Source organism: Phodopus roborovskii, unplaced genomic scaffold (genome assembly GCF_943737965.1).
Source record: "Phodopus roborovskii unplaced genomic scaffold, PHOROB, whole genome shotgun sequence".
In the NCBI taxonomy this organism is placed as follows: Eukaryota; Metazoa; Chordata; class Mammalia; order Rodentia; family Cricetidae; genus Phodopus; species Phodopus roborovskii.
Genome location: NW_026126480.1, coordinates 59,078,827 through 59,092,682, shown reverse-complemented (window position 1 = coordinate 59,092,682; position 13,856 = coordinate 59,078,827). Strand labels below are relative to the sequence as shown.

Here is a 13,856-nt window from a genome sequence, read left to right as displayed (position 1 = left end):
AGGATAAATCTTAAGAAAAAAAACTCATAGCAGGACACATTTTTAATAGCAAGTAACAGAGTCAAGCTTGTAAAATACCAGACACCAGACAGGTTATCCCTGACCACCACAACAATACTGAAAGACATAAAAAGGGGGGGACTTGGTATTATGGATTATAAACTTATACCTAGCAATGGTAAGGAATTGAAATAAAAGCTATTATACTTAAATCTAACATGCATGCCTGTAATCCTAGCCCTTGGGAGGTAGACACAAAACCTCGGTATAAAGAGGAGCAGAAGTTAGACATTCTCCTTAGCTACATAAGTGAGCTTGAGAGCAGCCACAGAAGCTATTTCAAAACACAAAGCCAAACAAAGCAAACCTACTGTATTTGTTGGAGAGCTGGGTGTGTCCAGAGAACTATACTCCTAGCTGCTGCCACCACTGCTGGTCCCTGAACCAAACATTGCACAAATACCATGTCCATCACAAACATGATGCTGAACTTCAGTCCTACAGATACTTGTTTTAAGATATCTAATTTTGATTAAGCTCTTTAACTTCTTAACATATTTTTTATTTTTAATTATGTGTAAATGTGTGCCATAGCACACAATTGCAGGTGCTCTCAGAGGCCAGAAGAGGGCGCTGGATCTATGGGAGCTGGAGTGATGAGATGATGCAGGCTGCCAGAAACAGGTGCTGGGAACAGGATCCTGGTGCTCTGGAAGAGCAGTGCTGAGCCATCTCTTCAGTCTCCCGTCCGTTGTTTAACCTTAAAGCCTCAGTTTCTTCACCTGGAACATGGAAACAATGATGAGTAACAGCATGAGTGCCTAACTAAGCAAAGAATTTGGCCCAATAATTGCTAACTTACTAACATCTCTCACAAGATCAAATTTTTACTGAATTTCTATTTTAATAAAAGAAGTGAGTGAACAAAATAGCCCAACTATCTGTTTATTTTTACTTTATTGTATTAAAAAATTTAAACTAGTATTTATTTACTTAATACTTATTTAGTGTGTGTGTCCATGAGTCATATGTGTGTGCATGTGTGTGTGTGTGATGACATTCAGAGAACACGTGGATTTGTGGATTCTGGGGACTGAACTCATATCAACAGGCTTGGAAGCATGTGCCCTTGCCTGCTAAGTCATCTTACTGACCCTATTTGTTGTTGTTGTTAGACAGTTTCATATAGCCCTGGCTAGCCTTGAGATACATATACTCTTGGGGATGATCTTGAACTTTTGATCCTCCTGCCTCCACTTCCTAAGTTCTATTATCACAGGGGTGTGCCATCATGCAGGGCTCTGTGGATGCTAAACAAGGACTCGATTTAGCATCATCCCTAGCCTCCTGGCTGTCACCTCACTCCCAACTGTGTTCTTTGTGTCATGGTCAAGTATGGTCAAGTATGGAGTTCTAACACAAAGGCTAGACATTGCTCTACCTAAAATATCCAGTGGTTTCCACAAGACTTACATTGCAAAGTGGGCAGAGCTGGAGTCCTGAACATCCTGCAGGCTCCGCTGCAACCTTCTCTTTCATCTCTCCTGATTGCTTGCACTTCTCCATCCCCCTTTCCACTTCCTGGAGCTCATTAAACCACCAACAAGTACCTGCCTTAAATCACTACACAAGCTGTCTTCTTTCTCAGTGTGCTCTTTTTTTGATCTTTTATATATGTATGTCTCTGTTCAAAGGTCATATTCCTAGACAGAGGCTTCTTAATTCTAGTTAAATTCGCATACTTCCTACTTCCTGCTGTCATCACTCCCCATTTTATTGTCCTGCTTTATTTTTCACATAACACACATTACCTATTGTTATATTGTTTACTTATTTTTCTTTTATCATCTATTATTTCTCACTAGAATATAACCTTCAAGTCAAGGCCTTTTTTTTTTTTTTTACTTTTGTATTTCCATGTCCAGGAACAGTACAAGAAACATAAAGGTGGTAAGAACTCAATAGGTGAGAAGTGAGAAGCGCACCTCCCTGCAAGGCTGTGTCTCAGGGTCAGGGAGGCTCACTGTTACGAAATGGCTGGGCAGGCAGACAAGGATGTGAAGTACTACAAGCTGGAGGAGATTCAGAAGCACAAAGACAGCAAGAGCACCTGGGTGATCCTGCACCACAAGGTGTACGATCTGACCAAGTTTCTGGAAGAGCATCCTGGTGGAGAAGAAGTACTAAGGGAACAGGCCAGGGGTGACGCTACCGAGAACTTTGAGGACGTCAGGCACTCTACTGATGCTCTAGAACTGTCCAAAACCTACATCATCGGGGAGCTCCATCCCGATGACAGATCAAAGATAGCCAAGCCTGTGGAAACTCTTATCACTACTGTGGATTCTAATTCCAGTTGGTGGACCAACTGGGTGATCCCAGCCATCTCAGTCCTGGCTGTAGCCCTGATGTATCGCCTCTACATGGCAGAAGAGTAACTTGCCTCTTCACACAAAGGATGGGAAAGACTGCCCCGGAGAAGGGAGAAAAGAAGCCAATGTTAATCACTTTCACTGACAGGAACCTTCCCCCGAGGACGTAATTGTAATATATCCGTTTCCCTTTCCGTCTGTGTTAGTTAACAAATAAGGAACTCTTTGTACTCTTAAACTTTTCAAATGTGCCTTTTTATCCATCAACTTCATTTTGATGTTTCTTCACTACGTAATTTACTTATTGTAAGCACGATCTTTTTAAATATATCTGGCTTAAAAAAAAAAAAGAACTCAATAGGTAACTACTAAATAAATGAACTCAGTGGGGATTCCTGAGTAACACTGGTCTGCACCATACCCCAGAGAGACATCTCTGGAGCTTCCAGGATCTCTGTTTTCCTGGTCTCCAAGATGAGATATGTCTAAGACTCTGGGGGTTTGGAAATGCTTGAAAAGCCATCTGATAACTTAGTGTTCTTGTGATTTTTTTTAAAAAATAAGATTGAGGTAAGCTTTACTTTTTGTTTAGAAAAGAGTTTCTGTGAAAATAGATTCTGTTTCTGTCTCCCTCCTCCTTTCAATTGGGCAATAAAAATCACAACAGCCAAGGGTTCTTATTTTTCTTATCACATATTAAAACTACCTATGGTTTCATACTAGGTACACTTAAGAAGAAAGGATTTCTTGCTGTCAACTGGTAGGTGATGTATTTTTCTCCTGTAGATAAAAGTGGCAAATCATTATTTTCCTACCAGTCCATGTAGGTAAATCTGAAAGCCAAAAACATGACAGATGTGGGGACATGGCTGTAGCAAGTCAACATGGAGCAATGGGTAAGTGTACATAACCTGCAGCCTCTTGGCTGGAGTTGGGATGCAGGTTTTGCATTTATCCATAAAGAGAGGATAACAGCCCTTCTTTGTCACTTTACTATGAAGAACAAGTAAGTTAATAGAAAATACTTAGGATAGTGCCAGGCATCCAATAAACAAGAGTCACTTCTCAATACATGAAACATCAGCAGGCACTCAGTTCATGTTAGCTACTAGCTTTTGTTGAGCTGGCATAGCTTTTAAGAGAAAGTAGTATTTTATTTATTGTATGAAAACTGTGTATGAGTGGGTATTAGGGCAAAGAAAAGCTGTCCTCAATAAAATCAGAAGTTTGTACCTAGGACATAGACAGGGAGACCAACATGTACACAGATGATCCAGAGGCAATGAGGTGGGATGAAGAGCTGTGTTGATCCAGCACAGAGAGTGAAACAGCTGTCTGGATATTTTTAAAAATTATGTTGTATTAATAATTAATTAAATTGAGTACTGCTATTCATGAAAAGAATAAAATATTATAAATGGGAAAATATTGCTTATAATTTAAATGTGGATTCTGTTGACACTGTGGAAATAACTCTTGTATTGTTTTTATTTTATATTATGTAACAAATGCATCAACTTAAAAATGTAATTTCAAACAATTATATTGCATCGATTTAACTTCATATTCTATATTAGATTGTTTGCATATTTTCTATTAAAACAAAATTCATTGTTGTTTCAGATTAATTTCTAAGCTTAGACTCTGGGAGTAGAGTGAATAAATTTGCATTGAAATGTTAATTTTTTTGTTTGAGATATCTGTAACCCACATCCATTAAGAAGTGGTATAATGAACACTTATGGGAACATTGCCAGCTTGGAAAATTATCAATAGTTTGATAAAATAGAGCATTTTTAGGTATTATTAAATCATTTTTCTAACAACAAAGAAAACTAATTTTGTTTGAAAATTGTCACAATAATCCTAATTCTTTATAAGCTGGTAAACTAAAGGACAAAAACTTTTTTTTCTTAGATCTTTGAGCCTTCCACTTTCCAGGCAACTAGCTTTTAAATATTAATTTCTCTACAGAGTTCCCAGCATGGAGGGTCACTATTTATTTATCAATATTGCTATTTATTCTTTGAGAATTTCATACATATATACAGTGTATCTTGATTATAAACACCCCCAACTCCTTCTCACATTCCCCCCAGGATTCTACCCAACATGTGCCCCGTCCTCCTCTTACCTTTATGTCCCCTTTTCTTTTTAATAACCTGGCGAGTCCATTTAGCATTGGCTGCATGAGCACAAGCAACCTATTGGTAGTCATACTTCTAAAGGAAGAGATTCCTCCTCCAGCAGCCTGACCACCATAGAAAACAAGGAAAAGTCCAACACATACTGAAGCTTAGTTGGCTATCAAACCAACACAAACCAATAGTTATTTGAGTTTGTTCTTTGACTCCCTCCATCTCTTTAAGCAAAATAGTGTTCTTAGCCTGGCTTTCTGAGTACCTTCTGCAAGCATCAAGGGAAAGAGCATTCTGGCAGCTATGTTTGGCTTGTTTCATCCAACTGTAAAGGTTAACCACAACCATAGGGACATGTTTGCATGTGTCTGTGAGTCCTGATTGTAACAAACTCAAGTTCAGAGACACTGAATTGTCAATGAGGGCATGGGTGGTGACCAGGGCAATTGAGATTTTTTTTTAAAGTTATTCCTGAAGTTATACCTCAGGAAAACACTCCACTTTCATGTAAAAATTGTTTTGTGAATCAGGATTTAATAATTGGGTATGATAATGCAAGAATAAGAAGCTATTCTTTAAAACTCCCAGAATTGAGCAACACAGATTAAAAAGCATTTAAAAGGGACTACACTGGACCTATGATATTTTGGTGAGTGAGAGTGTGAGCCCTGTGCAAGGAGGTCACAAATCCTTTGTAAAGTAGATGCCATTAGAAAGAACATGGATAAAGGAAAATGTTAAAGAAGATGAAGCAATAGCAAGGCTGATGTTTGGCACAGCAAACCATGAAATTGGATTGTTGAAGACTTAGAAAAAAATTTAGAACAAAATTCCAAGTTAAAGGACTACTCAGGGTGGCAATGTGGCCTATTTGATTTCTCTGGGATTGGAATACCCACATTTGCAACATGGGTAAAGGGCAGGCTGGTGTAGCTTGCCTTCTATAGAGATGTTTATGTATGAACTCTTCTTCTGGTGAATGGAATAGAAACAAAGAGGCATGAGGCTTGTGAGAAAGCTTTGCTCCAGAAGAAGAGGAATGGTGATCAAGGACAGAATGCAAATCACAAGGAAACATATTGAGAACCTCATGCATGTCTGGCATTGGTCTCTGTGCTTGTAGACATGGGCTCTCATTTAACCTTCACCAGCACTCTGAGGTAGGTGTTTACATTTCTGAATTTTAAAGTGAAAATTTTGGAGTTCATATTTCTCCAAAGTCACAAGGATAGTGGGAGTTAGAAGCCAAAGGAAGCCCTGTGGATACGTACTTGGTGACTGTAGACTATATTTTTAACACAGCTCAGTGACATGGGACAGTAACTATACCTTTAACTTCTTTTCATGTACTAGAGCTAATGGAGGAGGAAAATCATACAGGAGTGGTATACTTCCACTTCCGCCCCTTTTCGACCAACTCCACAATAGCTTCCCTGGTATTTGTGGGCTTCTTGCTGCTGTACCTAGGAAGCCTCATTGGAAACCTCACCATTGGGCTCACTGTCTGGCAGGATCACTCCCTCCACACCCCAATGTACTTCTTCCTTTTTGTGTTGGCCACATTAGAGCTTGGCTATTCCACTAACATTGCTCCATTGACTCTGGCTAGCATTCTCTCCATGGGGAAGATGCTTATATCTCTGCCCAGCTGTGGGGCCCAGATGTTCTTCTTCATCCTCTTAGGAGGATCTGATTGTGTCCTGCTTGCCATCATGGCTTATGACAGGTATGTGGCCATCTGTCATCCACTGCATTACAACCTCATTATGAGTTGGCAGCTGTGTGGGCAGATGACTGTAGGTTCTCTGGGGCTTGGATTCCTGTTGTCACTGCCTTTGACTATTCTGATCTGCCACCTTCCATTCTGTGGCCACAATGAAATCTACCACTTCTTCTGCGACATGCCTGCGGTCATGCGCCTGGCCTGCACTGACACCCGCATACACCAGGCAGCTCTCTTTGCCATCAGCGTGGCTGCAGTGGCCATTCCCTTTCTCCTTATCTGTCTCTCCTATGGTTGCATTGTGGCTACCATCCTGAGGATGAAGTCAACAGAGGGAAAGCGCCGGGCCTTCTCCACCTGCTCCTCACATCTCCTAGTGGTTGTCCTGCAGTATGGGTGTTGCACCCTCATCTACCTTCGCCCAAGCTCCAGCTACACCCCAGAGGAAGGCAGGGCAGTATCTGTTGTTTATACTTTCTTCTCCCCATTGCTGAATCCCTTAATCTACAGCATAAGGAACCAAGAGGTGACTGTTGCAGTAAAAAGACTTTTGGCAAGAGTGTTCTGGCTTGGGAAGCCAGAAACATTTCTTCCTAGGAAAATTATTCACCAAGTAAGGAGGGACTGATGGAAAGGAAGCTCATAATTAATAAACAGTGACAATGGAACAGTAGTTACTACCCTGGTCTGTGAAGTGCTCAGCTCACCATCATCCCCTACTTATATTAGATTTTCAGTGACTAAGCCTGGATTGATTCTTACTGCCCTAAGGAGCCATCTTTGCCCCCACAGGACTGAGAATAAGGCCTGGCAGTGGAAAGTCAGAGAAGAAAAGAGGAAACGAATGAATGGAGTGGTGACAGTACATGATACATGGCTGTCATTCTGTCACATTTTAAAAGTCTTGTGGGCACCAATGCATCTACACACACAAATCTCATTTGACTTTGCTTTTTGACATTAAACATCTACTGACATCCCACTTTCTTTTCATTATCTTTTCTTATTTTATATATCAATCCCACCTACTCCACAGGGAGGGTGAGGCCTTCCAGGAGGGATAATCAAATTCTGTCAAGTCATTTGGAGTAGGGTCCTGGCCCAGGCCTTCATACTGAGACCCATGTTCAGAGGGTCTTAGTTGGTACAATGCTGGTTTCCAGGTCAGCTGTCTCTGTGGGTTTCTGTAGCCTGGTCTTGACCCCATTTCTTATCACTTCTCCCTCTCTGAAACTGGATTCCAGGAGTTCAGCTCAGTGTTTAGTTGTGGGTGTCTGCTTCTGTTTCCATCAGCTACTAGATGAGGGCTCTAGGATGGCATATAAGTTAGTTATCAATCTCATTATCAGGGAAGGGCATCCCACTTTCTTAATGCAATCTTGCCAGTCTGATAGTGCTCATTAAAAATTAATTTTATTTCTTTTTATAATATTGAGTTTAATATGCCATGATATTAACCCTGTCCCCCAAAACTTCTTGTGTCAGAAAAAAATGTATTATTTTTTGCATTTTGCACATTGCTGAGGACATGGTAAAGGCTTAGGATCCATCAAACAAAATTGAGTCCTAATGTTTCCTTCTTTATTTGTTTCAGTATTTTATGTGTTTGGCCATGTGTGCCTGAAAATCCATGTTTGTGGGGGTGAGGGTGAAGGGCAGACAGGTGGATTACTGGGCCTTGCTGGCTGCCATCCCAGCTATAGGTCCAGAGAAAAGCCTGGTTGATGGGAGATGCCATTATGTATATATGTTTCTCATACTGGTTAATAATAAAGCACTGTTGGCCAATAGGAAAGGGAGATAGGAGGGACTAGGAGACAAGGAGGAAATAGGAAGGAGGAGTCAAGATGGAGAGTCTGGAGAGAGCTGGACGCCAGCCGCCTCCCCGTAAGAGAGGCCATGTGAAGATACATAGAAATGGGTTAATAATTAAAGGCAGAGCTAGCCGATAAGTAACAAGTAACCGGGCCAACAGTATTGTATCAAATACAGAGTCTCTGTGTGTTATTTGGGGCTGGTGGCGTGGTAGCAGGACAAGACCGGGCAGCAGGCGAAAAAACCGTACTCGTTACACCTGGTCTCAAGGGAATAAGGTTTAGAGTTGTAGAACAGAACAATTGGTGTCATCTTCTGGCCTTAGTGTGTATGCATGGGTGTTCACACCTGTGCACACATGAGTATCTCACGCACACACGCACACACATACACACACACACACACACGTACACGCACAATGGTAAAGAAACCATTCTCTTATTTTAACTTTTATTTTTATATATATTATATTTTTAACATTTATGTGTATGTGTGTTTATACTACATAAGTGCTCTCAGAGGCCAGAGGAGGGTGTTGGAGCTCCTGGAACAGTACTTAAGATAATTATGGGTCCCTGACATGGGTGTTGGGATCTGAACTTGGGTCCTCTGTAAGAGCAGCAAGTGTCCTTAATGAGCCATCTTTCTAGCTCCCACCCCATTCTTCTCTTAATTTTACAAATACATTACAATAGATGGTAAAAGATACTCTGTCCCTTACCTGGTGCTGCAATACATAAGGCAGGAGGAGAATAGAGGACAATATGAAAACCCATTGTTAAGAATTCCTGGGTTGGTGGCCAGGGGAAAACACCAAGACATACAGGGCCATACAACTATTTTCATTAATTCTAATAAGGAGAGCATCAAATGAAAACTTCCATCATTAGCCATGTTATTTGTTGAAATGAATGAAGTCTATTTTAGAGTACTATATCCTCAATAGCTATTCAAAAAAGATTTGAAGCAGCTAAAAATACTTCTATAAAAGTTAAATGACAAAATAAAAATGATTGGGCAAAGAAGAAAATTCAAGCAGGATTTTAAAGAACTCAGTAGTAATATTGCTATTTTAAAATATACTTCTGCAGATTTGAGAGTCATCTCCTACATGCCTCTCTATTTCCTAATAGCCAATGGAAGCAATAGAATACAATTAAGTTTGAGGATACAGCAAACAATTATATGGAGACATCAAATACTTTTCCTGGGTAACACTTAGATTTAAAAGGATCATTTCCCACAGTTTTCAAAAGAGGATGCTACATATGTAATAACATACCTACATTCATAGCATTAGGTATTATTCATTGAATACTTATGTATGTATTTGATAATATCTTAATTACTTAGTAAGTTCTAACTCATTTGATCATCACAAAAATCACCCTCATGCTACTTAAAAAAGAACCATGGTACATAGAGGTTTTGTCACAGGCAAAAGCTGGCTAGACTGACCCTCTGCTTAGGCGGCTGGTGTAGCAGAGGGAAGAACCATGTGGGGTGAGGATAGGCCACATAGTCAAGATGGCAGCTGCCATAAACACATTCCCAACCGCTGGCAGAAGTCATAAAGTTTTGAGATATAATTTTGTTGGCTTTTTTCTCTCCATGAGTGAGGCAGAAGGATTTGTAAAATTAACAGGACACCAGAGTCCAAGGGGTACAACATCTAAAAAGACCACTATAAGTCTGAGAAATGAATGTACCAGTCTAAGGACAGTTCTAGGGTATAAAACCCAAGAGACCCCTTGTGGGTCTGAGAAAGGAAAGCACCAGTCAGCATGAGTGATGCTAGGTCACAAAACCCGAAAACCTCATTCGTGGAGAAAAATGAAAAACTCTGAGTATCTTGAGCAGATGCTGCCTCAGCCCAGCCCACTGTGAGCCACTGGCATCTGCACAGAGAAGAAACAAAGTAGAAGGGCAGCAGAGAGGACAAACGAGAGTGAGACATTCGAATAGGAGCATAAGATGCCTACCAAAACAGGACATGTTTAGGTGGAGGGAGGTTCCCGCCCTGAGATGGGCTGCGGCTGTGGCGGGAGAGTTTTAGCAGAGAACAGAAACAGACAAGTTTAAGGAAAGAGATTGTTTAGCAGAGAGGTAGAAAAAGCTTGGATATATGGTAACTCCTTCCATCTACCTGTTCGGTGGCAGTAATTGAAGCCAATTTGACTTATTTCCTAGGGGATATCTAGGCCATTTTCAGTACTCTGGGTGCCTTAACAAGTGGCATCAAGTGAAAGGGTTGTAATTGTCCCAGACCCTAAGGAAACTAGTTACAATGAAAAAGGGTACCTTACAGAATTGTAGCCGGTGTGGGATGGTATTTCCAGTGAACAGGTGGATGGAAGTGGACTGTTGGTTCGGAATCAGGTCCCCGAGTGCCTCTGGCTGGCCGTCCCACAGCAGGCGGCCGCCGAGTTATCGAGGAGGGCCTGACCAAGTTTCAGCACCAAAATGTTGTTCTTTGGTTACAGTTATAGGAATAAAACGCTGGAGAAGGGGTGGGGGAGGTGGTTCTGAGTGAGGGTCCCAAGTGAGTGGGGTCCCAAGGTAAGGGAGAGCATAGCAGGTTCCATAGCAGGTGAGGGTGACCTAGGTGGGAGGGAATAAACACACCAGGCAGATAGAGCTTAAATGAGGAGCTTATTTAGAAAGGGGAGTGAGGGAGAAGGGAAGAGACATAGAGGCACTGGGAACAGAAGAGGAGAGAGGGGAAGAGAAGAAGGGGGGGACCTGGTGGTCAACCGAAAGAGAGAGAGAAAGAGAGAGAGAGAGAGAGAGAGAGAGAGAGAGAGCAAAAGAGCAAAATAGCAACATTCTTTTGCTTTTTAGATTTACTTGTTTTTATTTCATGTGTATGGGTATTTTGCCTAAATATATGCACGTGCACTTCATGTGTGATTGGTGCTTGCAGCAGCCAGAAGTGGTAGCAGTGGAGTTATGGATCATTGTGAGCCATCATGTGGCAACTAGACCAGGTTCTCTGAAAGAGCAGTAAATGCTCTTAACTGCTGAGTCACCTCTCCAGTCTCAAATTGCAGGATTCTTACTGCTCATAACACAATGAGTCTTTCTGTACCGAGTCAATCAAGAGTTATTTTTACACATGTGAACTGTACAGAAGGTGAGAATCTAAGGGGAGAAAGACCTCTATGTTTCAGGAAATTGCTATTCTTCATTGCTATGCATCTCTCTCTCTCTTTTTGTTTTTTTTTATTTATTTTTTTAATTTAATTTTATATAACAAAGTCCAATTAAATGAAAACAAACATTTATACACAATATTTGGGAATTTGGGCATCGTTCTTTCCAAACTACTTCCTGCTGGTAAGGGGCGCTGTCTTGGGGGATTTGAAGAAGATTCAGATATCCTAGCTGTAGTCTGTAGGGCTGTTTTGTCCAGCTGTTTGGAATGTAGGATCAGCTTGTACTCTGTTTCAGGCGGTCTGGTGTGATCAAACCACATTAGTCTGGAAGGAATCCACATCTTTTCATTTTCTGTGGAAACAAAAATAGAAATACTTTTCCCCAGTAACTTGTTCTTCAACTTAAATTTTGGAGTCAAAGCGTTTTTTTTTTTTTTTTAATTTATTATTTTACATGTCGATCCCAGTTCCCTCTCCCCCCCTCCCTCCCTCCCTCCCTCCCTCCCTCCCCCCTCCAGCCCTCCCTCCCTCCTTCCCTCCCTTTTGCCCTCTCTGCCCTCTCCCATGCACTCTAAACACCCTCCCCTCCCAACCCCCACCACAATACCATATGTAGGGGAATGCCATCCAGTTGGGGTCATGTAGATCTGACAGGTCCTGTGAAGTAGGGACTAGGGCTTCTCTCCTATCTCTAGAATAAGGCAGTTATCCCTCCATGGGGGATATGTTTGCAAAGTCCTTTTGTGCACCAGGGATACATCCTGGCTCCACTGTCTGAGGTCTCTTAGACTGCTCAGACCTTCTGGCTGAGACCCATATTCAGGGGGGTCCTGAGTCAGTCCCCTGTTGGCTTCCCAGCTATCAGTCTAGTGGCCCTTAGCTCTTCCTTGTTCAGGTAAGCTGTCTCTATGTACTTCTACCGCATGGTCTTGTCCTCTCCATCTGCTTCTGGGTTCTAGTTCGGCTCAGTGTTTATGTATGGGTGTTTGCTCCTGTTTTCAACAGGCATTAGTTGAGGACTCCATGGAGAAGTTAGTTGTTGATCTCACTCTCCGGGAAGGGCATTTATGATAGCCTTTCCACGGAAGCTGAGATTGTTAGTTGGGAGCAGTCTTGTAGTTCCCTCGACCTTTCTTTGTGTTCAACTTTATCTTCAAACCAATATTGGCTCCCTCTTTTATGTTCTCTCTCTCTGTCTCTGTCTCTCTCTCTCTTTCCCTATTTTCCATTCCTAACCAGGCTCAATCCTCCTGGTCGCACATGCCTTCCTCTCCTCCCTCTCATTTTCTCCTACTTCTCTCTCCATTAGCTGTCTTCCCCCACTTTACCTGAGGTCTGGGGGACTTGTCCCTTCCCAGTTCTGTGAGGGACTTTATATGAATCTCTTAGAATACAACTTGTATCCTAGTTCCTCTGGTGATGTGAATTATAGGCTGGTGATCATTTGATCTAGTTCTAAAATCCATCTATGAGTGAGTACATACTGTGTTTCTCTTTTTGTGACTGGGTTACCTCATTCAGGATGGTTTCTTCAAGTGCCATCCACTTGCCTGCGAATTTCAAGATACCATTATTTTTTTCTGCAGAGTAGTATTCCATTGTGTAGATGTGCCACATCTTCATTAACCATTCTTCAATTGAAGGGCATCTAGGTTGCTTCCAGGTTCTTGCTATTACAAATAGTGCTGCTATGAACATAGTTGAACAGATGGCTTTGTTGCATTGATGTGAATCCTTTGGGTATATGCCTAAGAGGGGGATTGCCGGGTCCTGTGGTAAACTAATTCCCATTTTCCTGAGGAACCACCATACTGATCTCCAAAATGGCTGTATGAGTTTGGACTCCCACCAGCAGTGGAGGAGTATTCCACTTTCTCCACATCCTCTCCAACATAAGTCATCACTGGTGTTTCTAATTTTAGCCATTCTGGCAGGGGTAAGATGGTATCTCAAAGTTGTTTTGATTTGCATTTCCCTGATAGCTAAGGATGTGGAGCATTTTCTTAAGTGTCTTTCAGCCTTTTTGATTTCCTCCATTGAGAATTCTTTCTTCAGTTCTGTACCCCATTTTTTAATAGGGTTATTTGGTGTTTTGTTGACTAGTTTCTTGAGTTCTTTGTATATTTGTTATGTCTCCTAGTATGTGGTCGATTTTAGAGAAGGTTCCATGTGGAGCAGAGAAGAAGGTATATTCTTTTGTCTTTGGATGGAATGTTCTATAGATGTCTGTTAGCCCCAGTTGAGACATAACTTCTGTCAATTCTTTTGTTTCTTTGTTGAATTTCTGATTTGTGGTCCTGTCTAGTGTTGAGAGTGGTGTATTGAAGTCTCCCACTATAAGTGTGTGAGGTTTTATATGAGCTTTGAGTTTTAGTAGTGTTTCTTTTACGAATGTGGGTGACTTTGTATTAGGGGCATAGATGTTCAGAATTGAGACTTTGTGTTGATGGATTTCTCCTGAGATGAATATGAAATGACCGTCTTCATCTCTTTTGACTAGTTTTGGTTTGAAGTCTAGCTTGTTAGATATTAGGATAGCTACGCCTGCTTGCTTCTTATTTCCATTTGATTGGAAAATCTTTTCCCAACCCTTTACCCTGAGGTAATGTCTATCTTTGGAGCTAAGATGTGGTTCTTGTATGCAGCAGAAGGA

At 41.4% G+C, this 13,856-nt stretch overlaps 2 protein-coding genes across 2 annotated transcripts; both read left to right on the top strand.

Annotated features, from left to right (window-relative positions):
• Positions 1 to 1,972: 1,972 nt before the first annotated feature.
• On the top strand, positions 1,973 to 2,491 carry LOC127227762 (cytochrome b5). The gene has a single exon (XM_051192105.1). The coding sequence runs from the start codon at positions 2,034 to 2,036 to the stop codon at positions 2,436 to 2,438; it is 405 nt and encodes a 134-aa protein (XP_051048062.1). The 5' UTR covers positions 1,973 to 2,033; the 3' UTR covers positions 2,439 to 2,491.
• A 3,377-nt stretch (positions 2,492 to 5,868) lies between these two features.
• On the top strand, positions 5,869 to 6,861 carry LOC127227761 (olfactory receptor 10V1). The gene has a single exon (XM_051192104.1). It carries the CDS (start codon positions 5,869 to 5,871, stop codon positions 6,859 to 6,861), a length of 993 nt encoding a protein of 330 aa, XP_051048061.1.
• Positions 6,862 to 13,856: the final 6,995 nt, after the last annotated feature.

Excerpts from the sequence above, each read along its gene's own strand:
- LOC127227762 (XM_051192105.1), top strand. The coding sequence starts at position 2,034 with ATGGCTGGGCAGGCAGACAAGGATGTGAAGTACTACAAGCTGGAGGAG.
- LOC127227761 (XM_051192104.1), top strand. The coding sequence starts at position 5,869 with ATGGAGGAGGAAAATCATACAGGAGTGGTATACTTCCACTTCCGCCCC.